This window comes from Cynocephalus volans, chromosome 6, assembly GCF_027409185.1.
Source record: "Cynocephalus volans isolate mCynVol1 chromosome 6, mCynVol1.pri, whole genome shotgun sequence".
In the NCBI taxonomy this organism is placed as follows: Eukaryota; Metazoa; Chordata; class Mammalia; order Dermoptera; family Cynocephalidae; genus Cynocephalus; species Cynocephalus volans.
In genome coordinates, this window is record NC_084465.1 from 164,019,284 (window position 1) to 164,047,242 (window position 27,959).

At 38.1% G+C, this 27,959-nt stretch overlaps 1 protein-coding gene across 3 annotated transcripts in view; it reads left to right on the forward strand.

The window, feature by feature from the left end:
* SPTLC1 (serine palmitoyltransferase long chain base subunit 1) overlaps nt 1-27,959 on the forward strand; it is a 64,270-nt gene that overhangs the window by 7,086 nt on the left and 29,225 nt on the right. For 2 of the 3 annotated variants that reach the window (XM_063099355.1, XM_063099356.1), the window contains 3 exons: nt 16,847-16,940; nt 17,507-17,579; nt 24,136-24,268. The exons of the other annotated variant lie outside the window; for it this stretch is intronic. In XM_063099355.1, coding sequence (XP_062955425.1) covers nt 16,847-16,940; nt 17,507-17,579; nt 24,136-24,268 — 300 coding nt within the window. The remainder of the gene's footprint in view (nt 1-16,846; nt 16,941-17,506; nt 17,580-24,135; nt 24,269-27,959) is intronic. 3 annotated transcript variants of the gene reach the window in all.

Sequence of the window (27,959 nt, forward strand, 5' to 3'; positions counted from 1 at the left end):
GTAGATTCACATGCAGTAGGAAATAATACGGAGACATGCCTTATACTCTTTACCTAGTTTCTACCAATGATAATGTTTCGTACAACTGTAGTACAGTATCACAACTGGGAAATTGTGTGTCTTTTTATAGAGTCATCCTTAGGTACCAGAGAGTTTTCGTTTCTGTCATGAGGAGCAACTTTTTCTTCCTGTGCCTTGTCTGAATTTCTTGGCCAGGACACCTGGTGACAGTGGCCTTCTTGTCCTGTACCTGACGGTTTTTAAGAGATAACCTGAATCAAGTTACAGTAATTCCCTTCTCTTCCTAGTTTGCTAAGGGAAATTTTTGGTAGTTTTTAAAATCAGGGTATCAAATTTTATCAAATACTTTTTCCTGCATCTTTTGAGATGACTGTCACTTTTCTCCTCTAATCAGTTACTGTATTAAATTTTATTAATAGGTTCTTTCAATTAGTAGTGCATATGCATAATTTAAAATTTTTATGAGAAAAACTGCAGTTTACCATGTCACCCTACCTTACCCCAGATTCCCACTCTATAGGTATTTTCTTATTTATTTGTTTGTTTATTTATTTTGAATATTCATGAGACACAAAGCTGATTGTTCCCCCACCTGCCCATGATGTGGGGGCCAGATTCATACTGGGGCATATCCATTACCAGAAATTACTTTTATATGCTTTGTCCCCTCCCAGTTATCCCCCAACCTCCTTCCCTTTCCCCCTCTCCCCTCAACTCCAATTTGGAGCCCTAGAAATGTGCCCTCCCTCTGTTGGATCACGGCACTACTGTGGTCTTTCTTTCCAGCCTCCCTTTCTCTCTTAGCTCCCCCATGTGAGTGAGCACATGTGGTATTTCTCCCTCTGTGCTTTGCATGTTTGACTCAACATAAGTTTCTCCAGGTTAATCCATGTTGTTGCAAATGGGAGTATTTCACTCTTTTTTATGGCAGGGTAGTATTCCATAGTGTATATATACCACAGTTTCCTTATCCAATCATCTATTGATGGACGTTTAGGTTGGTTCCTTATCTTGGCTATTGTAAACAGAACTGCAGTAAACATAGGAGTGCAGGTATCTCTTCGACATGATGATTTCCATTCCTCTGGATATATACCCAGAAGAGGGATTGCTGGATCATATGGAAGATCTATCTGTAGTTGTTTGAGAAACCTCCAAATTGTTTTCCAAAGTGGTTGTACTAATTACAGTCCCACCAACAGTGCAGTAGTGTTCCCTTCTCTCCACACCCTCGCCAGCATTTGTTATTCACCATCTTTTTGATTATAGCCAGTTTAACTGGAGTGAGGTGGTATCTCAATGTGGTTTTAATTTGCATTTCCCTGATGACTAGTGATGTTGAGCATTTTTTCATGTATCTGTTGGCATTTCTATGTCTTCCTTTGAAAACTGTCTACTCAGCTCCTTTGCCCATTTTTTAATTGGGTCATTTATTTTTTCACTGTATAATTGCTTGAGTTCTATGTATATTCTGGATATTATTCCCTTGTCAGATGCATAGTTGGCAAAAATTTTCTCTCACTCTGTAGGTTGTCTTTTCACTCTGTTGATTGTTCCTTTTGCTGTGCAAAACTTTTTAGTTTGATATAGTCCCATTTGTTTGTTTTTTCCTTTGCTGCTTGTGCTTTTGGGCTCATGTTCATAAAGCCTGTCCCCAACCTAACTGCTGAAGTGTTTCACCTGTATTTTCCCTTAGTAATTTTACAGTTTCAGGTCTTATACCTAGGTCTTTAATCCATTTTGAGTTGATTTTAGTGTATGGTAAGAGATGTATATCTAGTTTCATTCTTCTGCATATGGATATCCAGTCTTCCCAGGACCACTTGTAGAAGAAGCATTCTTTTCCCCAATGTAGATTTTTGTTGCCTTTGTCTAATATCAGATGGCTGTAAGCCTGAGGAGTGATTTCTGGGTTCTCAATTCTACTCCACTGGTCTTAATGTCTATTTTTATACTGGCACCATGCTGTTTTGGTTTCAACAGCTTTGTAGTATAATTTGAAGTCAGGTAGCGTTATGCCTCCGGCTTTGTTTTTTTTGCTCAGGATTGCTTTGGCTATTTGGGGTCTTTTATTTTTCCATATGAAAGATAAGATTGTTTTTTCCATTTCTGTGTAGAATGTCATTGGTATTTTGATGGGGATTGCATTGAATCTATTGATCGCTTTGGGTAGTATAGACATTTTCACAATGTTAATTCTTCCAATCCAAGAACATTCCATCTTTTTGTGTCTTCTTTAATTTCTTTCAGAAGTGGTTTGTAATTCTCATTGTAGAGGTCTTTCCCCTCCTTGGTTAAATCGATCCCTAGGTATTGTATTTTTATGGTGAAAATTGTAAGTGGACTTTCTTTATTTCTCTTTCTGTTAATTCATTGAATATATAAATGCTACTGATTTGGGGGCACTTATTTTGTATCCTGCAATGTTACTGAAGTTATTAACCAGCTGTAGGAGTTTTTTGATAGAGTCTATAGGTTTTTCTGTATATAGTATCATGTCATCTCCAAATAAGGAAAGTTTGACTTCATTTTTTCCAATCTGGACTCCCTTTATTTCTTTCTCTTGCCTGATTGCTCTAGCTAGTACCTCCAGTACTATGTTGAATAGAAGTGGTAAGAGTGGACATCCTTGTCTTGTTCCTGTCCTCAAGGAGAAGGCCTTCAATTTTTCCCCATTCAGAATGATACTGGCGGTGGACTTGTCATAAGTGGCTTTTATTGTGTAAAGATATTTTCCTTCTATACCTAATTTGTTGAGAGTCTTTATCATGAAGGAATGTTGAATTTTATCAAATGCTTTTTCAGCATCTATTGAGATTATCATATGGTCTTTGTCCTTGAGCTCGTTGATGTGATGTATCACATTTATTGACTTTCGTATGTTGAACCATCCTTGCATCCCTGGGATGAATCCCACTTGATCATAGTGTATAATTTTTTAAATATGTTGCTGTATTCTAATTTCTAATATTTTGTTGAAGATTTTAGCATCTATGTTTGTCAAGGATATTGGCCTGTAATTTTCTTTTTTTGTTGTGTCTTTATCTGGTTTTGGTATCAGAGTTATGTTGGCCTCATAGAATGAGTTTGGGAGAGTAGCATGTGTTTCAATTGTTAGGGAAAAGTTTCATGAAAATTGGTATTAACTCCTCTTTGAAAGTTTGATAAAATTCAGCTGTAAAGCCATCCGGACCTGGATGTTTTTTTTTTGTTGGAAGATTGCTAATTACTGCTTCTGTCTCTTTGCTTGTTATTGGTCTGTTCAGGTTTTCTGTCTCTTCTTGGTTCAGTCTTGGTAATTTATGTGTGTCTAAAAACTTATCTATATCTTCCAGATTTTCAAATTTGTTGTTATACAGTTGTTTATAATAGTCTCTAATGATTCTTTGTATTTCTGTTGTGTCAGTTGTAATGTTTCCCTTTTCATTTCTGATTTTTATTTGGGTCTTCTTTTTTTTGTTAATCTAGCTAATGGTGTGTCTATTTTGTTTATCTTCTCGAAAAACCAACTTTTAGTTTTGTTGATCTTTTCTATTGTGTTTTGGGTCTCTATTTCATTTAGTTCTGCTCTGATCTTAATTATTTCTTTCCATCTACTGCCTTTAGGTTTGGATTGTTGTTGTTTTTCAAGTTCTTTGAAGCATAGTGTTAGGTTGTTTATTTGGAGTCTTTCCATTTTTTTGATATAAGGATTTACTGCAATAAATTTGCCTCTTACTACTGGTTTTGCAGTATCCCACAAGTTTTGGTATGATGTGTCTTTATTTTCATTAGTTTCTAGAAATTTTTTTATTTCCTGTTTAATTTCTTCTTGGACCCATAGGTCATTCAGAAGCCTATTATTTATTTTTCATGTATTTGTATAACTTCCAGCAATTTGCTTATTGTTTATCTCAAGTTTTAGTCCATTGTGGTCTGAAAAGATTGTTGGAATGATTTCAGTTTTTTAAAATTTGCTGAGACTAGATTTGTGACCTAATATGTGGTCTATCCTGGAGAATGTACCATGAGCTGAGAAGAAAGTGTATTCTTTAGCTGCTGGGTGAAATGTTCTGTATATATCTGCCAAGTCCAGTTGGTCTAGGGGGTAGATTAAATCCTATGTCTCTTTGTTGACTTGTTGCCTGGAAGTCCTGTCCCATACTTAGAGAGGGGTGTTCAGATCAACCACTGTTAATGTATTAGGTCCTATCTCCTTTTTTAGGTCTAAGAGTATTTGCTTGATATATCTGGGTGCTCTGGTATTGGGTGCATACACGTTTATGATTGTTATGTCTTCTAGCTGGATAGTTCCCTTTATCATTATATAATGGCCTTCTTTGTCTTTTTAAATATTTTTTGGTTTAAAATTTATTTTGTTTGATATAAGAATAGCTACTCCTGCTCGTTTTTGGTTTCCATTTGCATGGTATGTCTTTTTCCATCCCTTCACTTTTAGTCTATGAGTGTCTTTACAGGTGTGGTAGGTCTCTTGAGGACAGCATATACTTGGGCCTGGCTTTTTAATCCAGTCAGTTAGTCTGTGTCTTTTGAATGGGGAGTTTAATCCATTCACAGTTAGAGTAGTTATTGAGAGGTGTTGTTTAATTCCTGTCATTTAATTGCTAATTAGGTGATTTAAATAGCTTTTGTTCATTATTTCCCCCTTTTATTTCTCTTCTTCAATGTGATTTGGGAATTTAAGGCGGAATAATTTAGCTTCTTTCTCTTTCTTGCTGGCATTTTTGTTTTAACTGTGGGTTTTGCTCTTATGTATTTGTGATAGTGGTCACCATTATTCAGATTCCCAATGAATGACTCCCTTGAGAATTTCTTGCAGGGCTGGTCATGTGGTGGTGAACTTCCACAACTTTTGTTTATCTGGGAAATACACTATTTCTCCCTTGTTTCTGAAGGAGATCCTTGCTCGGTAAAGAATTCTTGGCTTGCAGTTTTTTTTCTTTTAGTATTTTGAATATATCATTCCACTTTCTTCTGGCCTGTAGGGTTTCAGTTGAGAAGTCTGCTGTTAGTTTGATGGGGGTTCCCCTATAAGTGACCTGACGCTTTTCTTTTGCTGCTTGTAGAATTCTCTGTCTTTGAGCTTTGCGAATTTAACTATAATATGTCTTGGGGAGGATCTTTTTTGGGTTGAATCTGTTGGGGGACCTTTGAGCGTCCTGGATCTGAAAGTCTGTATCTTGCCATACACCTGGGAAGTTTTCTGTTACTATTTCCTTGAGTAGGTTTTCGATACCTTTTCCTTTCTCCTGACCTTCAGGAATACCCACAATTCGGATGTCAGAGTGCTTGAGGTTGTCTGCTCTCTCTCGTAGGTTTTCCTCATTGTTTTTAATTCTTTTTTCCTTTTTTTTTTGTCTGCCTGACATTTCAAAAAGACCATCTTCAAGCTCTGAAATTCTTTCTTCTGCTTGCTCTACCCTGCTGCTCAAGCTCTCAGTCATGTTTTTTATTTCATTGGGTGAGTCTTTCATTTCTAGATGTTCTGCTGCACTCTTTTTTATGGTATTAATCTCTTTGTAGATTTCCTCCTTCATATTCTGGATGTTTTTTCTTCTTTCATTGTGTTCTGTAATTGAGTCTTCCTTTATTTCTTCAAGTTTTCTTAAGATCATTGCTCGAAATTCTTTTTCAGACATTTCAAGGTTTCCCTGTTCCATGGAGTCTGACTTTGGGGCATTACTGTATCCTTTTGGTGGTGTCTTTTCTTCTTGATTGTTTGTGCTTCTAGTGTTTTTTTGCTGATGCTTGGTCATTTGGTAGAGGGTTTGCTTCTTCTATTACACTGAGGTTGGCTGTGGAGTGGCCTTGGTTGCTACTGTGGGGGGTGAATTGTCTTTGCTTGACAGTAGGTGTGGTGGTGGTTATGTTAAACCACCTTGGTTCCCGTTCTAGACTCTATGGTCATAGAATGAGCCCCTAGCACGTGGAGTTCTGCTAGGCCAAACTTGATGGGTCAGAACCATAGGCTGGTGCTCCCCCCGGGTCTGAGGCAGGATGAGGGGCTACATGGAGCTGCGTGGTTCTGCTGGCTGGTGTTGCTGCCAGCTGCTGCCAGTGGGCTCACCTGCGTGGTGCCAGTTCAGAGCATGTGAGCAGGTTCTGGAGGCCCCCCCCCACCTTGGACCAAGGCAGCTGGGTGAGGGGTCCACGTGGTGCCGTGCAGTTCTGCTGGTTGTTACCGGTGGGCTCACCTGCGTGGTGCTGGTTCAGGGTGCAGGGGCGGGGTCTGGAGCGGGGTGAGGGGCTGCATGTAGCTACCCGGTTCCGCTGTCTGGTGCTGCTGCCAGCTGTTAGACATCTTGCCAATATCTGGTGGTCCTTAGCATCCATTCATTTTTTTTCAATATGTGGAATATTTCAATGTAATCAAGAACGTTATGTAAATTCTTTGCAAAAAACAGGAAAAATTGAAGGATGTTTTGTTGATAAATTGTGTGTTAACTTTTTTTCAATTTACATAGTACCTGTCTACATTCAGTACTGAGTTGACTCAAGAGTAAGTGGATTTACTTAACTTTGTCTTTTTCTTTAAATAATAGCTTTATTGAGATATAATCCACATACCATAGAATTCGCCCTTTTAAACTATATAATTAAGTGATTTTTAGTATATTCAATAATTGTACATCTATTACCACCATCTAATTCCAGAACATTTTCATCACCCCTAAAAGAAATTCCAGACAAATTAGGAGACACTCCTCACCTCTCCCCGACCCCAGGCCCCAGCAACCACTAGTCTCCTTTCTTCATAGATTTGCCTGTTCCAGACATTTTGTGTAAAAGGAATCGTACAATACATAGCCTTTTGTGTCTGGCTTCTTTCTCTTGGTGTAATGTTTTCAAGGTTCATCTATGCTGCAGCATGTATTAGTACTTTATTCATTTTTATGACTGAATGATATTCGATTGTATGGATGCATCACATTTTGTTTAAACATAAGTTGATGGACATTAGGGTTGTTTCTCCTTGAGAGTATATGAAAAAAATTTATGTATATACACATATATATATATGGATAATACTGCTTTGAACATTTGTATACACATTTTTACCTTGACATATGTTTTAATTTTTCTCAAATATATACCTACGAGTGGAATTGCTGGGTCATATATGATAACTGTTTAACATTTTGAGGAACCACCAGACTGTCTTCCAGAACAGCTGCACTGTTTGACATTCCCTCCAGCAGTGTATGAGGATTCCAGTTTCTCCACATCCTCACCAGCACTTATTGATTAGAATCATCCACTGGGGGAAGTGGCATCTCACTGTGATTTTAATTTGCATTTCCCTAATAGTTAATGATGTTGAGCACCTTTTCATGTGTTTATTGGCTGTCTGTGTATCTTTTTTGGAGAAATGTCTACTTAATTCACTTGTCCATTTTTTAATTGGGTTATCTTTTTATCATTAAGTTGTAAGAGTTCTTTCTGTGTTTTGGGTACCAGTCCTTTATCAAATATACATTCTGCAAATATTTTTTCCATTCTGTGCGGTTTTCTTTTACTTCTTTGAAACACAAAACTTTTTAATGAAGTGTTCTTTGAAGCACAGAATTTTTAATGAAGTCTTTTATCTGTTTTTTTCCTTTTGTTGCTTGTGCTTTTGTGAATCTAAAAGATTTTAAAAAATCTTTGCTTAATTCAAGGTTACAAAGATTTATCCCTTTGTTTCCTTCTAAAAGTTTATAGGTTTTGCCCATACATTTAGGTCTATGATTCATTTTGAGTTAATTTTTTTAAATGGTGTGACGTAGGGGTCGAGGTCAGTCTTTTGCAGGTGGATATCTAGTTGTTCCAGTACCATTTGTTGAAATGACTATTCTTTCCCTATTGAATTGTCTTGTTGAAAATCAGTGGACCAAGTATGTAAGGATTATCTATCTATTTTCAAGACTGAGACACTGAAATGGTAATTGGAAGTCCTATGTAAATGGTCTGGCCACCTTTTTTTGTTTTTTGGTTCTTTTTTCCTTCCAGCTTTATTGAGGTATAATTAGCACATAAAAATTTTACAGTGTGATGATTTGATGTACATATATAATGTGAAATGATTACCACAATCACATTAATTAACACATTCATCAGCACACTTAGTTATTGTGTGTGCGTGTGTATTAAGGATGGGCTGGGATCTTGACTAGTGGGCTTTACCCTAGCATAATCAGACAGAGACCTGTCCATTCATTTGGGGGGACCTCAAACTTAGTGTTGACAGTTTTCATTTTCTTGGCTTTGAGTTTTCCATGAGAGGAATCCTCCACTGTGCTGCTCTGGGTGTGTAAAGCTGGTTTCCAACACTTTGGAGCTGAATTGGAGGAAGGAGGCTCAGTGTCTCATTACTCATTATGTAGATTTGCACTTAATTTCCATTTTGGAATAGCACCCATACCCTTACTTGTCCTTAAGATTTAATTTGTATTCAGCCTTTCCAGAGAGTACATCTCTAGTGTTTCTTCAGGGTGGGAGAGGGTATCTGAGGGAACGACTGCCCCTTGAGAAGGCTTCCAACCAGTCCTCCTGTTGTCAACCCCTCCTGCTCTCCCAGTTTATAGGAAGCTGGTGCCCCCCAGTTTAAGAGCATTTTTCTGGAGTTGCTGCTGCTAGGCTGTCACTGCCAGCCTAGGCTCAGCTTTCTGTCTGATCTCTTTGACTTATCAAATACAACTTGTCCATTTGCTTTCCGACTTCTGACATTTTCATCTCTTCTCCTGTGTCCTGGTCTGGGTTAGTTTAGACCTTTAAACTTTGTAGGCATTTTTGTGTACTTTCAGAAAGGATCAGAGGTTGAAGTGGTTTTTAATGTTATGTGGTATTAGATGGTATGAAGAAATATCAAAGCAGGGTAAACAGAAAGAGGCAGGGTTGCCATGTGTATTTCTTGTTTATTTCTTCTGACTGTTACTTATTCTTCTGTTGTGTACATCCACCACATTTTACTTAGCCATTTTCCTTGAGATGGATACCTAAGCTGCCCCTGTTTTCCACTGCCACACAGAATCCTGTGATTGATATTCCCTTGGGGACATATGTTTGATCTTTGAAATGGGGATGATCCTTATAGCAGCTGAGAGTCATTGATGCGTCATTTTCGATGTGGTTGTCATTGACTGTGTAGCAGTGAACTTGGTCTTGGCTGTGCCTACTGTTGGCCTTTCTGCTGAGTTACCTGCAACTGATGTTGGGAGAAATGGTGAGAACCCACTGAGCAGATGAACAGAGGCTGCTGTGACTAAGGCGTTGAACGTCTGTCTGTCAGACTTCCTGTTGCCTTTGGATAGTAACAGCTTACCTTCTGGAAACAAGTGATTTGATTGGGGGAGATGAAACTGCAAAGTTAGTCCAATAGGAAAGTTACAGCATCAAAACTTGGGAGTGGGTGACAGTAACATGTCAGACGCATTCTTGTAAGAAATGCTGAGATCCTTCTGATAGCAGGGAGGAGAATATTGTGTGACTGCCCTTGATACTGGTGACTTAGCAGAGGAGAAGGACAGAACTTGGGTAAAGAGGTCTTAGGAATGTCTTGACCAATTGATCTTGCTTATATTTTCCTTTTTATAAGTACAAACGTAGTGTGGCAAAAATCTCTCTAAGAGTGCCTAATATACCTTTTCATTAAGTATAAACTAAAAAATTCTACGCAACATGAGAACATCCTTATGTTTCAGTTGGCCACTGTTTTTCTTCCTGAGTGGGAGATAATTGGTGACATCGTAGATTCAATAAATACAATAAATTTCTTCTCTATCATCTGTCTGTTAACTTTGTCTTTGATATCTTTCATTGAACCAAATTTCTTAATTTTGACTTGGTCAAATGGATCCATTTTGGCCTTTTGGTTTGTGTGTTTGAAGACTCGTTTCAGAAGTCATTTCCTACCCCAAGGTTTTCTTCTGTTATATTTTCTAAAATATCTCTTAGGTTTTTAATATATCTGGAATTTGCCTTTGTACATGGTTATTTAACTTTATCTTTATCCATAGAGAAAAATGTGTGTGTAACCCGGTAGTTCGTGGGACAGGTATTTACATGTACACAGTTCTCTTGAGGTCTAGATTCTTTCATTGGTATTATTTGTCTACCTGCCCCAGAACTAAACGTGGGGTTTAGTTTTAGTAGGGGCTTAGGTTTTAGTAGGGGTCTGTAATGTTTGCTTCCTTCTGGGAAAGCAGCATCCTTCCTATTTATAACTTTGGCTAGCCATTCATGAACTTTTACTTTTCTATGTAATTATTGAAGTTTGTAGAGCTCCTTTAGAAATCCTAATGGAATTTAAATCGAGATTGCATTGAGTTTATATTTTTTTGGGCAAAATGTAATATCTTTAAAATTTTAAGCCATCCCTTCAAATAAATATTGTACATCTTATCATTTATCCCTGTTCATTTATATAATTTTTCTTAATATTGTAAATATTTTGTATTTTATCACCTCTGTTACTATTAATTCCTATAGCTTGTTGGTTCTGTAGAGTTTTTTATGTAAGATGATTGATTATACCACCTGTAGATAAAGATAGTGTGACTCTTCAGCCATGTGTGCTCACACATTTGTGTGTTTATATTTTTGGCCTTATAGTACTGGTATGGCTTTTAGTAATATGCCGAACAGTACATTTTTGTTTTATTCCTATTCTTAGAGGGAATGCTTTTATTGTTTTCCACTTAATATCTGTAGGTTTTCAGTATATCAAATTCAGAACATTCCCCTCTTAGATTTCTAAGAGTTTTCATTTATAAATAGATGTTGTGTTTTATCAGATGTCATTTCTGCACCTATTAAGGTCATTGCATGATTTTCTTAATTTCATTAAGTATGTTGTATTTTCTGAAACCATGCTTGCTGTTATTTAACTTTCTTTTATTTCTTCTAGGTTTACTCTGTTCTTTTTCTTAGTTGAACATTCAATTTGTACATTTTTAATCATTTCTAGTACTGATTCACAATCTATTCCCCAAAACTCTAAGATATAATTCAGAATTCCGAATTGTTCAGGTTTTGAAAGATAATGAAGTACATGTTCCATATTACAGAATCATTCTCATGAAGTCTGGGGCAGCAGTCCATATGAATATTTCTATTCAGTGGGATAAATAAAAGCAATAGTTTCACATCACTTTAGGACAGGTTTTGTTACTAAATGAATTTGTTGCAAACTTTTAAAATTGTGGATAAAGGATAATGAACTTTTGCGTCTATGTTTAAGGCTATAAATTCCCTTCTAAGTAGTTTCAGCTATAGTCTATTCTTTTATATGTGTTATTCAATCTAAATATTTTCTAATTTTCATTTTGACTTTTTTTTTTTTTTGATCAAAGCATGTTTTTCTTGAGCTTTGTTCTCAGTGACTTATAATTTATTTTCTGTGTTCAGAAAATATGTTTGTATGATACTCTTTCCGAACAGTACTAGGGCTCTTACTGAGAATTACTTTATGTCTTATTGTAAGTTTTTGCACATGATCCATGGGCTTGTCACAAAAATTTGTACTCTGTATTTGTTTTATTTCAGGGTGTCTTTTGTCCATTTCATCAAACGTTTTAATGGCTATTCAAATTGTTCACAGTCTTAATTGTCTTCTTTCTGTTTGACATATAAATGAGTGAGAAAAAAAGATGGTAGAAATCAGTCCTACACATCATGTGGATTTATTCTCTTTCTTTGTTTTTTTAAATTGTTCAGTGTGGGGGCTGGCCAGTTAGCACAGTTGGTTAGAGTGCAGCCTTATAAGGCCAGAAATCACAGGTTCGGATCCCGATGCCAGCTAGCTGTGAAAATAAATAAATAAATAGTGTAGTGTGAAGGTGAGTTAGTAGGTATATGTATCATTACGTAGGTATATGTAATATTAGGTATATTTTTACATCTTTTAGGATGTTTCTTTTATCATTACATAACAACCTTCCTTATCTCTAATAATACTTTTTACCTGAAGTCTTTTTGTCTGATAGCCATATAGCTACATCAGCTTTCATTTAGTTAGTATGTGGTTAATATGACTCTTTCTCTCCTATTTTCAGTTTTACTGCTTTTATACGTAGTTGTTTCTTTTGTACACAATTGGATTTAAAAACCCAGGAGTTTAGCCTATTTACACTTATTATGATTACTAACTTATTCACATAATAAACACTAGTATCTGCTGAAATATGAGGTGATGAAACAATTTTTCCTGTTAAATTTAAAATCAGTTTTTTGGCCAATTTGACATGTAAACTTAAAGGGATGTATAAGAAATAGCCAAAATAATCTTATTAAGTTATTAATTTAGTTACACTTACATATTTTAAAATCTCATTATGCAAGTAATATGAGGGTACTTCAACAAATTTGTGGAAAAGTAGAATTACAAGATAATACTAATTTTTTCAAGACTTCTTTGAAATTTCCTCCCATATTGAAAAATACTGCTTTTTCCCTTAGCTCATGCAGTGATTTTATTCTGATTCTTCACAGGCATCTTGAAAATCACTATTCATCAAGAAAATAACTTTTTAAAAAATTTATGTTTTTCTAAGTTTGTCATTTTTACATCTATCTGAATACTTGAGTTCCATAACTTTTTGAATCTGTATATTTTGCTATCCCTCAAAATTTCACCTAAGTCCAAATATCCATTCGCTATTTGTGATTCCTATACTTGACCCTTACAGTATTGCTTTTTGTTGTCATCTTTAAGCGGTTTGTTTGTTTAGTTGTATAGTGCTTTTGACCCTTACAGTATTGCTTTTTGTTGTCATCTTTAAGCGGTTTGTTTATTTAGTTGTATAGTGCTTGTACTGTGAGGTCCCACTCCCAGGAATATGTACTGTGAGTGTGAATACATACTATATCTGTGTCAAAATAGTTTACCTATCCTTAAAACAAAACACAGGTTTCTTTAAAAACGCCTAAAGGTGTAGCATTGATAGAGATCGTTTCTGGCTGAAGTTGTAACTAGTTAGGATTGGGTTCAGCTGCGTGTAATAGGAAACCTAAACTGACATAACTTGAGCAAAGTAGAAGTTTATTTCCCCTCACCTACAAGCATGGGGAGAGGCAGCTCCATGGATGATGAGGGACACAGGCTACCATCCTGCTGCTCTTCCCTTGAGGTGTGTGCCTTCCATTCATGAGTCACCTTAAGGCAGGATGGCAGAGTTGAGGAGAAAAGAGGTCCCTTCCAGCTTGGCCAGCATGGTTAAGGCAGCATTGGCCACACCCAGTTGCTGAGCAGCTGGAAAATGTGTTTTATGTTGCAGGTGGCAGTATAGGAGCTGAAGAATATGGGTTGGGTTGGCAGCTGTTGGTCTCTACTGCATACCTTGAGCAGGAGCTGTGTCCAGTGACCTGAAGGACTGAAAATCCCTGTTACCTCAGTGATGATAACTAGGAAAAATGCCTTACAGATGCTGTTTCTATCACCTGCTTTTCTAAATACCGTGCTGTATCAGTCAGTTTTGTGTTCCTATAACAGAATTACCTGAGACTAGGTAATTTATAAGGGAAAGAGGTTTATTTGGTTTACGATTCTGGGACAGCTGCATCTGGCACGGGCCTCAGGCTGCTTCTACTCATGACAGAAAAGTGGCAGGCAGCTGGCGGATACAAGCAGATCACATGGCAAGAAGAGAGACAGACAGAGAGAGAGAGAGAGAGAGAGAAGCGAGAACTCACTCACTACCCCTCCTCCCCCAGGGAGAGCATTAATCCATTCATGAGGGATCCGCCCCCATGACTCAATCAGTTTGCAGCACTACCACATTGGAGATCAAATTTCCACATGAGTCTTGGAGGGGACAACACATCCAAACTCCATCACATGCTTTTACTTTTTCATTTTTTTCCTTGCCTTATGTCTGTTTGATCAAGTGTTCTTGATCACGGTTTCTGCATTCCTCCCTTACCCTTGTGCTTAACCCTTGAGTATTTCCTATCTAAATTTTAAATAATGTTCCTCTCCTCCTTACTGAGCAGTACAGGGACTTACTAGACTCCTTCTACCTCAGTCGTTCCCATCCCACCTCACCTTTCGTGATGTCCTGCTCTGCATTTGAGTTTCCCTGTATTTTACATCCCCCGGGATTACTACTTTTGAGAATCACCACTTCCTTACCTTTACCTGTTTACCAGTTTCTTTGCTGATCTTTGGGTATTTATCACTTTATTCATCCAAACTGTTTCATTGAAATTTCCTTTATCCTAAAGCATATTCTCTATTAAGTCCTTTAGTGGGGATTTGTAGAAGGTAATCTCTATCTCTTACTGAGAAATGTTTTTATTTTGCTTCCTTGAGTGACAGTTAGTGGTTCTACATGGATAGTTATTTTCCCTGCAGCACTTGGAAAATTCATCATGTTCTAGTCTCTGTTGTGGAGGGACTTGTGTCACCCTAATTGTTATCCATCTTTTGTTTATCTGTAGAATGCTGCAGTTTTACTATAATGTGTCTTTCACTAAAATTACTTGCTGTAATTTTTTGGTTTTTATCCCACTCGGAATTTATTTTTCCTCTTCAGTCTGTAGATTCCTGTCTTGTTTGAATTCTGGGAATATTTTAGCTGTTTATCTCTTTGAACATTGTCTCTCGCTTTTTTCTCCATTCCTTCCTTCTGGAACTTCTGTTTGATGTAGCTTTAACTGTTTTTTTAGATCTTCCATGTCCGTTATGCACGCTTTCGTGTTTATGCATCTCTGTAATTTTCTCAGCTATTTTTTGCTTTTCTGCTGTATCTGATCAGAGTTTTTAATCTGTCTCTTGGATTTCTAATTTTATTGTCTCTTAGTTTTTATTTCTGGAAGTTATATTTGCATATTGCACAAATCTGCCAGTTCTTTTCTTCATAGTGCCTTATGATGCTTTCTACTGTCAGCCCTTTCTAGTATTTTGGTGTCTCAAGTTTTCAGATGCCGGTCCTTCTGTATCTATTTTGCCTGCTGACTCTCACTCATGATGAGGTTGTGGTTTCTGATTAGGAAGTGTTTTCTTTTTCTCTCCTTTGAGTCCTTTGAGGCCTTGATTGTGGAGGTGTCTTTCTAGATTGGCTTTATTTGCTTCTGGGAGGTACCCTATAGAGTTTTAGGCTCCAGCATTCCTATATCAAGTGCCCATTGTGACTTATTACTGCTAGCCTGCTTGGGGCACAGATGTGAGACTACAATTTCTCACTGGACACTTTGTTTTCCTTCTCTACTGCAAGTGCTGAACAGGAATAGCATCCCTACATCATGTCGTGCTGCCTGCTGACAGCTTATGGGCTGTGGTCAGAGGCTTTGGGTGTATTTATTTTTGATAGTTTATTTTCTGTGTGTTATAATTTTTGTAGAATAGCCTGGACTCTCACAGCAGCAGCCTTTAGTACAGTCTTATCTACCTACGTGTCTTGTTTTTGCATCTTTTTGTGACTGCCAACACCTCCACAATCAGGGAGGACTTAGGAAACTTAAAGAAGTTATGAGAAGTAGTAAACTAAATAATGTGATGGGCTCAGAATCACAGTGGTTGAGGAGATGAGCGACACTGGATTTGAAATAGAAGCCCCTGAAGCCATAGAAAAGAAAGAAGAAGATATTTAGAGAGCACCTCTTATGGGCCAGGCACTTTTATGATGACAGTTACCGTGAGAGGTAGGTTCTCTCCCCACATTGTAGATGAAGAAACTGAGGATCACAAAGGCCAGGTGACATCCCTGAGCTTCTGAAGCCATCAGTAGCCATAATGCAGGTGAGGTCTGTCTGACTGACTTTACGAGTGTGTTCTGTGCACTATCCTCTTGCCTTTTGTATGAGTTAATCTGCTTTTGTGAATTTACTTCAAGTTGTCATTCTTTTCCTTTCCTGGTTTCCAAGCATCTTGTGCTGCTTTTCTCATGGATTACTAATTCTGTTCAAAGTATTGATGAGAGCAGTATTTCTCAGTCTTTTCTGGCTGCAGTGCATTTTACAAAGCAACCCAGTACATAGACCAGTACAGACACGTAACTGAGACAAACGTTCTGTGACACAGTCCTTTCCCTCACCCTGTGCAATGGTTCTGATAGCTTCTGATTCATTCTATTCTCTCTTATTGTTTCCTTTGGTGAAAATAGGCTGATTGTGACTAATTAACGTAGTCTCACAGCCCTTTAATGGCTCATGACCCATATTTTGACCCCATGTTTTTGAAGCACAGTTTATGTAGCTCGAGCATATGTCCGCAGAGGGTTTAATAGCTTTTCTCCTCAAGAGCCCATTCTTCTGTCCCAGCTGTTCTTAGATCCAGCATCCATGTAGCTGGCCAGCCACCCTAATTCTCTTTTTTTCTATAGGAATGTGGAAATTTCTCTTAAATAGCATTCCAGTATTAACTTTAGAAATTTGGAACATATCCCACTTATTCTTTTAGTGGTTTCCTATTGATAACATTTATTTTTAAACCATTTAACTATGTAAGATTGTAACTTGCTCACCTATTCTTGCCTTTGATCTTGATCATTTTATATTTCCTCCCTGTTTGTCTTATTCCAGATTATTTCTGAGATACTTTATTTAGCTACTTCTTTCTTAAGCAAGTTTTAAAACCAAAACAAAGATTTGCCATATATCCATCTTGGATTTCTAGCTCATTTTTCTTTTCTATTTAAGTAGTATAGAGTAGCTTAACAATAGAGTTAATGGAAAAGTATCTGATTTTTATTATGCCATTCTCTAATTTTACTTCTTAAAGACAAAACAAAAGACCAGTATGCATATAGGGTAGAATGAGAACACTTTTGTCATGCCTGCCACATGATAGTGTGTGTCCTGTGGCACGATTGTGTGTTGAAGTGTACCACTCTTTGTCTCTTTTCCCTAGACCACCAAGCCACGCCATTGTGGTGAATGGAAAAGAATGTATAAACTTTGCCTCATTTAATTTTCTTGGACTGTTGGATAACCCTAGGGTTAAGGTGAGTAGCACATAATCTGAAGTGGACAGATAACATTACTGTTGTAAGAGACCACACATAAACTAAAAAACAAATGCAGACTATCAGAAAGGGCTTTGTTAGGGTTTGCCATTACTCTTTGTTTGACAGAGTTGTAACCTGGTCTTAGACAAAGGGAGGCAGGAGTTTCTTGTATGGCTTAGGGTTGGTGACAGCCAGCAAACTAAGTAAGTGAGACCTGGGTAATAATCACAGAAGTGTCTAGGAAATTGCTTCATGTGCTGTTGGGATTGTGGGCTAGCAGACATTTTTCAGGAAAGACTTAAGCCCACAGATGCAAAAGTATAAAGAAGTCAAGTTAATCAGGTTTTGAAAATCAAGCTAATATAACTTTTCCCTGTTTCAAGTTACATATATAAATCTTTATACCTGTCTTTTCTTTATATCCTCTTACAATTGTCATAGTTCTAAGAAAGGAAAGCAGCTTGGGTAGGAGGGAGGAGCTGTGTGGGCTAAAGAGTAGTAAATGTCAGTTTTGTACTCTTAAAGATAAATTATTAAAACATAATTATTTTACTTCAATAAAGGCAGCATCTTTAGCTTCTCTAAAGAAGTATGGCGTGGGGACTTGTGGACCTAGAGGATTTTATGGCACATTTGGTAAGTTTTTGTCATATTCTTTTTCAGACCACTACTTTCAAGAGTTAAGATTCAATTTTATTTCATGACTCCTTGGAAAACATATCCTTTAAGTAGTTATGGCATTAAGGTGGTGTGTGTGATTTCTTACCTAACTTTCTAGAACATTTTGTGGTTTGGAACCATTGGTGGGGAATGTGTTGGTCCACGGTTGAGTGTAGCATGTGGAGAAGAGAGCTGTAGGTACTTCTGGTTGTGCTGTATCAGGCAGGCGAAGGCAGAGATGCTGTTGCACAAACCCCGAGAGAGAGAGGTGTGAGCAGACTTTTCTGTCGGGCAGCAGCTGTCAGGTGACAGGTCCAATTGCGAGGTGGCTCTGCTCTTCACAGTTGTGCGGAGACCTGTATCTTCCCAATCTTGTTACTCTAGTGTTCAAGGGCACTGTCCTTGTCTGTATTGCGGACACAAGGTCGCAGAAGTGCAGGGCAGCAGTACCTTGGTGCAGGGGATGTGGCATTGCACATCTCTTCTGCCCACAGTCCATGGGTGAGAACGTAACCCCGGCCATACCTTGCCACAAAGGGGGCTGGGAAACTGCACTAGCTGGACAGCGTGTGCTGCGAAGAAAGGCAAGAACAGATTTGCTGGGGGGTGGGGAGAGAGGAACCAGCTTTTTTCCTTTCTGGAATGAAGATGAATGCTGTGTGGGGATGATCTGGGGACAGGCTAACTAAACATTAGGATGAATGTATGATTTCAAATACTATGAACTCCTTAACACAGAGTCATCAAAGACGACCCTGGCATTTTATGGTGGTTTTTATTATGTGTACATTGTTTGCTTCTAAAAATGTCATTAAATTGTTCAAATGAATATATTGCTGGAAATAGCATTCTGGCTTACAAAATGTTAGAGTGTGGGGAAAGTAGAGCAAGGGAAGTCTATTCTGTCTTCTGTCCTCCTTACCATTTCTGGGCCTTTTTGTGTCTTTTTACTTTAACAGTTAGGATATTTTAATGTAAGGGAACACCTTTCTTTATTCCTTAGCTGATTTGGTGGTTACATTACTTGTATTGGAAATATGAGGAGAGTTCAAGAATCCTATAGGTGGAAGGGAGCTTAAAAATCTTGTACGATCTTCATCATCCCAACTATTCAGAAAAGGAACAGAAAATCAAGAGGGGCTAAGTGTCTTCTTCAGTCACAGAACTTATTAATTTCAACCCTAAAATTAGAAACCATGTATCCTGACTTCCGGTTTTGATGGCAAGATCAAAGACTTCAGTGAGCTCAGATCCGAGTCTCCCACTTTTCTCTAGTCTAATGCAAACTTAAGCTGTTTGCTTGGTTTTGATTGGTAGGCAGTTATTTCCTTGACAAGTACTAGAAAACTATAAAAGGCATTTTTTATGGGGTTGTTGATTATAATCTGATCAACAGGCTTTCTTTCCGTAACTGCTTGCTGGGGTAAAGAAATCTCTTTTAAAAAGCCTCCCTTTCTAGTGGATTTTATTTGCATGTTTGGTCTTGGCCCCTGCTTGGGAGTTAATATGGGAAAACAGATGAGAGATTTATTGCCAAATCAAGTCGTGGGGGAAAAAAAATGTTTCAAATCTTCAAGACCAGTTTTCCCAAAGCTGTGAAATAAATATATTTTAAAATAGCGCAGTTGACTTTCCATTTGGATGACCTGCATAACAGCATGCTAGGTGCTTTCGAACATGGGGTCTTGAGATTAATTGTTTTCAAGTTAATTTCCTTGATTGGGAAATTCAGTACATGATACAAACTTTAAAACATTTAAGAGACAGATGTGGGAAGTCTTCTAACCTCTAGCCTATCTCCTCCCCACAATGATCCCACCCCTCAAAAAAGACAAGCTATCTGTAGTTTCTTGTTAATTCTCCAGGGATTTTTTTTTCGACATGTGCAAATCCTTCTGTACATATATTTTCTCCCCGTTTGTACAAAAGTGGAAGCATGTCATACACATTTTTCTTTAACTTGTTTTAGAGTGTGATTTAAATTTAAATTGGATTTGATCTTTCAGGTGTGTAAATGGGCACCAGAGGGAGTATAATGATCACCCCATTGTGTATCAAATCCTCTGTAAACTTTATTGGTCACTGAGTGATCCTTATCCTAAAACTGTGGTTGAAGGTTCAAACAGACAAAGGTTGCATCTGGACAAAGGTTGCAAGTTAATTTGCAGTGGGATGGTTTTGTAAGGAGACCCCCACGCTGCAACCTGAAGTAATGTGTGCTGCTGTTCCCTGAGTGTATTGTCCTTCACATAAACTTGTTTCATTCCTTCTTAATGGTTGCTCATGTTAATTATCATCTTTTTTCCTTTCTTTCTATATGTATTGCCCATATTTGTACTTTTTTGGTTTTCCAGCAGGATTTTTCTTTCCTTCCTTATTCTGGAAGTAATCACTTGAATTATTGTAGTAATATTAAAATACCTTGAAATTTTAGCATTAAATAAAATCAGAGAAACTATTTGGTCATCTAAGGCTAAATTTTAAATGTCTAAAATGCCCTCCACAGTTAAATTATCCTGAATATTTAGGGTGCATTTGACCTTTTTGCTGAGTAGTAAAGCAGATATGAGGACCCTTTCCTCTTGCTTCTAGCTGTTTTTGTTCTCTTGGAGAGTTTAGTTCAAGCTTAGGATCTCTTTTCCCTGGGCCCCCAGAAGGTTGTATTTAATTTTATCTTTTTTGTTTTCTTGAAAGTGTTACATTCAGGCATCTATTTTCAGAGTCTGCTCCCTCTTTTAGCTCTTCTCTCAACTTCTCAGATAATGAATGTAAATCACTTTTTATAGAAGTAAATTATCTTACTGAAACAGTCTCTATACTATTTTACTATAACATATATTAAGTTAGGTGATTAACACAGGAAAAGAAAGTAGAGTAACAGTTGAGTTAAAATTCACATAGTTTCTTAGGCTCAAAATGTTCCCCTCCCTCCTAGAGGCCCAGCCTGTAGAACTAAACAAGTTCTTATAATAGTCTCTCAAGGACTGTGTGATCCAAATTTCTTCCCACCTACCTGTGTTTATTTTAGAACTGAGCAGGTGGTTTTGTCAGGTTGTGGAGCCTTTCTTCCCTGTAATGCTAGTGGGGTCCCAGTTTCTTTGTTTTGTTTTTAATACATTTAAATCTTACTTACGTGTGATTCATCCCTGGTACCCTGACATCATCTTTGCATATGTAATGCCTACTTGACTGGTCTAAACTAGATCAAAAGACAATTATGTGGCAGGGTTTCTGGGTGATAATGACATTTAATTATGTTCTAGAGCCAGTATTAAACAATTGTTTGGATTGAGTTTTTTATTTTTATTTTCTTTCTTGCTTTGAAAGCAGTCAGCTGAACCCCGAGTGCATGTTTTCATAGGAAGAGCATTTGGTCATAAAAGTCCTAGATCTGCCACTTCTTCCTATTAGTCATGGGATTGTGCATTTTGAAAAACATTCAACACTATATTTATGTTCTAATGAGTGCATAAGTGCTATTATTTGTGCTTTTAAGAAAAATTGTCCATGTATAGAATTTTTTATTTTTTAAGAACAGTATGTATGCAAAACTGTGAAGGCCTTAAGAGAATATGTAGTTGGTTGATTGTTTCTAAACTGTTCTAGAGTTGACTCTTTTATGGTCTTTCCTCTGGAAAACAACCAAGAAGGCTATAATCTCTCCTCCTTGAAAGTGAGAAGCTGAACAAGTTGCTCTTAATAGAAGATATTGTTTAGCTATTCAGAATTCAGATAACTTAATTAGAAGATAGCTTAAAGTGTAAATGGGTTTTTCCTTTTAAAAGAAAACCTCTTCTTTTCTACAAATAGTGAGTTAGTTGAACAAACTCTTACGTAGTATGTTGCTTTTCTGTGCCAGGCACTGTTCTGAGTGTGGTAGTAGCATGTGATCCTCCTACCCACCCTGTTGACAGTGGCAGGCACGGAGAGGCTCAGAGTAGTTTCAAGCTTGTCTGGGTGCATACCTGGTGATGGGGGAGCCCAGGTCTGAACCCCCATGGCCTGGCTGCCTCCTGAGCTCTGTGATGACCTCAGTGGCCAAGCCTCCTGTCTCTGAGGTTCTGGTCAGGGAGCCAGACAGGCAGATGAGCAAGTGCAAGGAAGTGCAGTGAGTGCTGTGGGGCATGCAGCGGCTACCCGGGGCACCTCCCTCCATGGCCTCTTCTCTGCCAAGTTTGCTTCTAGCAGTGGATTAGAGAATGTAGTGCTTTAGTTTTATTCCACGCAAATCTCCAGCACCAGTTGGTGAAATGGATGTTACACACAGAAGACATGGACATCAGAAGTCGAGGAACAATGTCCTGGTAGTTTTCCTACTTTCTACCACCCCAACCCTTGCACTGAAAGTTTCTTCATTGCACTAAGTAGCATTAAGAGAAACAAGTTCTGCAGTTATCTATATTTAACCCACCACAAAGTCAGCTTTGCAAGGCTGACATCAGCTAAAACTCAGTATCCTTAGATAGAAAGAAAGACCACTCTTTGAAACTCTGGGCAAGAACCAGTGTTTTTTATTTATTGTTTAGAGATTCTTACCACTTTTGGTAACTGTATACAAATGGTGGAGTGTACACAATGATGGGAATGTTCATAATATGCCACTTTTCATCAACAGGGTATCTCACTCTAAATTCCTGAAACAAAGCCATATCAGATTCATCACTCATCAATGAAAAGAGTCATTTTAAAGCTAAGAAGTCTACAGAGTGATTTAAATAAAATCCCTTGTAGTTAGCAGACATAGTTTGTTTGTATCCATAGCATGTTTTTTTTTTGAAATGGAGATATCAAATGAAAGCAATTCACCATGGGATGAGTTGCCCATCTGCTGGCTACATTGTGAAGGCTTGTAGTAAATACTCTTGATTAGCATTGTGAGTTGAAGGAGGCCTCCTACCCGGGGCCTGCTTAATGAGGTGAGGAGGTGAGAGGCTGCAGGGTGATGGTGCTCAGAGAACACTGACCGTGCTCAGCTACTTGTGACATGACTGACTCTGTAGGTCTTGGGCTGCTTTCCTTGTGCCAGATTTTACCTGAAGCCTTTCACTGATAGCAGCTCTTCTGGAAGGTGGGCAATGAGATGCAGCTAGTCAAGGCCTTGGACTTCGTGTGGTTAATATCGCAGAGCTCATACTTGAAGATCACCTGGGACACATTCTTCTAAACTTTGTGTTGTTGTAGAATCCCACACTTATTTAATGTTGATATAATGAAAAGTGTTCTATAAAATTACTATAGCTGATTGGTAATGGAAATCAAATGATATTTCATGTGTTTTTTATATGATGGCAGACTATGTTTGTATACATTTTAGCTTATAGACAGGAAGAACCATGCTTAATGTTTTATCACTGCTTGGTTGGAATGAGATGCATAGTTCAGTTTAATAATTCTATAACATCCTTTAAGAAGTCTATAAATAAACTGGGATCTGCCAGGCCAGCAGCATCCTCCATCACCCCTCACTTGGGAATGTTCAGAGCCCCTGCCATGCATTGCCCATACTTCAGACTTCCCTTCAATGGACATATCATGGCTCTCTCTTCCCTGGTCTCAAAATCTGCTTCTGCGACCTCTGATCTCCCTCCTTTTTCCCACAGAGGTCTAAAGCTGGAGGGGCCTGGTTTCTTCTTGTATCAGATTCTGAGTTCTCTTTGCACAGGGCATGTGTTGAAACTCAGTGATCAGTTCTCCAGGCTTGGGTCCTACAGTACTTAAAAGAACTAAGGGAATTTTTAAAAACCCATTTCTCTCCTTGACAATGTCTCATTTTAAGACCACTTCGACTGAACAGAGCCAGTCAGTGGCCTATTTGTTCTAAGCATCACTGGTTCCTCCATCCTAGGTCCTGAAGCCTCATGGCTCAGCCTGGGAGGTGAAAGGCTCCAGAGAACCGTAATTTAAGAGGAAAATAAAAACACGCCTGTTTGATAATTATTATTTATCCCCTTTATTACATAACACTCTTAAGCTGCCTCTATAAAAGGACCATATTTCCTTTTGTACTATAAATTTGAATTTCCTAGTACACTTTTAAAAAACTCAGACAGAAACCCAGTCCTATAAAGTGATGGCAGGTGCCACAGACACAGATTTTAAAGGAGTAGCCACTGGAGTTCTGATCATTGTTACTGTCCTGACACAAAGCATGCGGGTTTTGCTGAAGTACAAAAGGCACCAATAAGTAAACGGTTTTGCTGAAGTGCAAAAGGCACCAATAAGTTAACGTCAGGCACCAGTAAAGCCTCAGTGTTTGGGGTTGAGGGAAGTAAAACAACCCAGAGTTGGAGCTGCCCCAGTAACACATTCTACAGACAGACGGTCTGATTCAGTTCATGTATTAGGGAAGTACTTTTGGCGCAGAATTATTTTAATAGATCTTACACAATTCGTCATCTAAAAACAATTAAACTTTGGCTTTAATGTGAAAGTACTAATAATTAAGCTGCTTATGTTCTGTTCTTTATTCTTTCACAGAGAAAAAAGAATTATGAAACCGTTTAACCATTTAACTTTTTTTTTATTGAAATAGATGTTCATTTGGATTTGGAAGACCGCCTGGCAAAATTTATGAAGACAGAAGAAGCCATTATATACTCATATGGGTTTGCCACCATAGCTAGTGCTATTCCTGCATACTCTAAGAGAGGGGACATCGTGTTTGTGTAAATAATTTTTACTTACATTTCCAATCAAAATTCCTTTGGAAAGTGCTCGCTTTGGCAGCACATATACTAAAATTCCTTTGGAAATAGTATTGACCATCTTAGAGAATTCCTTCATTAGAAGTTACTTGCCTAAAATAATATTGATATTTTTGGTTGTTTTATTTTTAAAGAAATGTACAGTTACTGTAACCAACTAATTCTACAGAATTTGTGAAACCTTCACCCTAAGGATGCTTACAGGTGTTGGTATTCACTTAATCTGCCATTATGATTTTACATACTGAGATCCGAATGAGGCCAGCCCTCTGCCTTCCCTGTGCCACTCTGTGGCCCAGTGCCTCACTACCTGGCAGAGTCGCTCCACTCTTGTCACCCACTCACCCCGAGCTCCTGGTCTCTGCTGCTCTTGCCTCATAGCTTATTGAGGACATGGGAACAACGAGCTGGGAACTTCCTCGACTACCCACATGCAGATCTACAAACTTGCGTGTCTGCATCCTGGGTGCATGGTGCTGCTGTTTACTGTGAAGGGAAAGGCAGAGAGGAGCTACACGGGGAGTGGCATAGCCCAGGCAGCTGGTTATACCCACAGAAGTTTCTGCCAGTCCAGCCAGCCTCTGTCATCCTTTTGAGTGGACTGTTAAATGATTCTTTTAAGTTTAGGTCTCAAATTTACTTTTGTTTCTTTTCTTTTTTAACATAATAGCCAGAGTAATACCTCTGAAAAATGCAAATCTGTTTATGTCACACTCCATTTAATACATATAAGAGCTTCCATTGTTCCTGAAATAAAGACCCAACTCCTTATTATGATCTCATGACTTCTAAACTACCTTTTCAGGCTCATTTTGTACCATTTTCCTTCAGGTGCCCTCACCAGCGTTATATGCTGGTTTCCTCTCACTTCAGGGCCTTTGCACATTCTAGTCTCTATACATAGAATATTGTTCCTCCTCTCATTGCCTACTTAGTTCCTCTACACTCTACGTATACATCAACTCTTGCAGGGAAGACTTCCCCAATCTCTCAGAGCAGTTAAGACCCCTGCTGCACGTGTAGAAAATTTCACAGCCGGAGAGAATTTGGTACCCTCGTGAATCCATGCTCAGCAGGCACTCCCACTGCCTGTCTCTATCACTCCACTTTCAAGCCTCCCTTACACATGCACACACACACACACAAACTTTCCCCTCTGCTCTCTTGCCTCACGTTCACTTTACTCTTCTTTTATAGCACTTGCAGCAGCTTATATCTGTGTGGTTATTTGCTTCCTTTCCTTGCTGAGAGCCCATTGCTTAGGATAGTATTTACCATTTAGTGGTGCTTAACAAATACCAGTTCGGTGAATGAATGAGTGGAAGCTAGAGCTCAAGTGACTGAATGTTAGGCCCCTGCACTATCATTACTTAAGACTCACCATTGCGACTCCTGCTTGTGCAATGGCAGAACCTTCCATGGCACTCACTGCAGAGCTGACTCTGCCTGGGGGTTTTTAGGGCACCTGTGGCCATTCCTCACCATGGCCCTGCAACAACCTGGGAGTGCTTCACAAATGCCCTGGGCCTCCATAGTATTGTGTCCTAATGTGACTGTGAAAATGAATAATTTTATTATTTTTTTTACACATAGTTTAAAAAAAATAAAATATGAAAGACATTAAAAACTTGAAAGCCATTGATTTAGGCAGGGTTTCTAAGTTTTTAGTAAAAGCATAGTTTTAAAAAACTGCAGTGTCATACAGGATCAGTTTATACAAACATGCCAGTATAAGTTCCTTTTTAAGTCCAGAAAAAGTTTATGATTACACATGAACTTGTATGTTTCCTTTGTCATGTAATTAATGCTATGTTATCTTTTTGGTTTAACTGCTAGGAAACCTAGGCTAAATTCACTTCTGTGTGTTATACCCAGTGCCTTAAAACTTTAGTTTCCAGTGAGTCATTAGACATCTTATTTATTCTGTTCTACATATTTTTAAATATATTCTGCCTGAAATTTGTTTGAATGCAGGAGTGCTAAAGGTAAAAGTGGCCTTTGGTAAATTGGTTTTGATAATTCATTAGGCATAGACACTGTGTCTGATGCTTCATTTCCTTCTTTTTAGTAAGTGGTGGTGATGCTTTGCCAATAGTACATCTCAGTACATGGTTATTCTTGTACTTAAGTCTGTCTTGTCTCTCTGCTAAGTCTATGTTCATGTTACTTCATATGCTTTTTTTTTTTTAATCATCTTTTTTTATTTTATTTTATTTTATTTTTATTTTTATTTTTATTTTTTGTCTTTTTCGTGACCGGCACTCAGCCAGTGAGCGCACTGGCCAGTCCTATATAGGATCCGAACCCGCGGCGGGAGCGTTGCCACGCTCCCAGCGCCGCACTCTCCCGAGTGCGCCACGGGCTCGGCCCTTCATATGCTTTTTTTTAATTAAACTTTTTATTTTGAGATAATTGTAGATTTACAAGCACTTGTAAGAAATAATTCAGAGACTCTGTTTACTCTTTACCAAATCTCCCCTAATGATAATCTCTTGCAAAACTAGCACAGTTTCAGAGCTAGGATATTGACGTACTTTTAGTAAAGATACAGAACATTTCTATGACAAGGTGTTGCCACACCCAAATCCCTCCCACCCTACCCACTCCTTAATCCCTGGCAACCACTAATCTGTTCTTCATTTCTATAATTTTGTCATTTCAACAATGTTGTATAGATGGAATCATACAGTAGGTAACATGTTGGGATTGGCTTTTAATTTTCTGGTGATTCATCCAAGGTGTTGCTTGTATCATGAGTTGGTTCTTTTTTTTTTTTTTCTTTTTTTTCTTTTCTTTTGGCAGCTGGCCGATACAGAGATCCAAACCCTTGACCCTGGTTTTGTAACACTGCGCTCTAACCAACTGAGCTAACTGGCCAGCCCAAGAGTTGGTTCCTTTTGATTGCTGAGCAGTGTTCCATGGTGTGGGTGTACTGCAGTTTGTTGAACCACACACCCATTACGGACATCTGGGTTGTTTCTAGTTTTTGGCTGTTACAAGGAAAGCCGCTCAAAATATTCATCTACAGGTTTTTGTACGAACATAGTTTTCATTTCTCTGGGATGTCTGCCAACAGGTGCAGTTGCTGGGTTTATGGTATTGCATGTTTAATTTTTTTAAGGAACTGCCAAACTGTGTTTCAAAGTGGCTGTACCATTTTACATTTCCCATCAGCAACAGTGTGTGAGAGATCCAGTTTTTCCATGTCCTTGATAGCATTTGGTGTTGTCACTTTTTATTTTAGCCAGCCTGATAGGTTTGTAGAGATACCTCATTGTGGTTTTAATTTACATTTCCCTATGGCTAATGATGTTGAACAGCTTTTCATATGCTTGTTTTCCCATCTCTTCAGTGAAATGTCTGTTTCTGCCTTTTGCCCATTTTCTAATTGTTTTTTTCCTGTATCTATATATTCATTGCTGGTAAATAGAAATACAGTTAATTTTTGTGTGCTGATCTTGTATCCCGCAACCTTGACAAACACTGTAAGTTCCAGTACTTTTTTTGTAGATTTCTTGGGATTTTCTGTCTAATTATGTTATCCGCAAATAGTTTTATTTCTTTTCTGATCTGTATGACTTTTATTTTATTTTCTGGCCTTCTTGCACTGACTAGAACTTCTAGGACTGTGTTAAGAGTAGTAAGAGCAGAC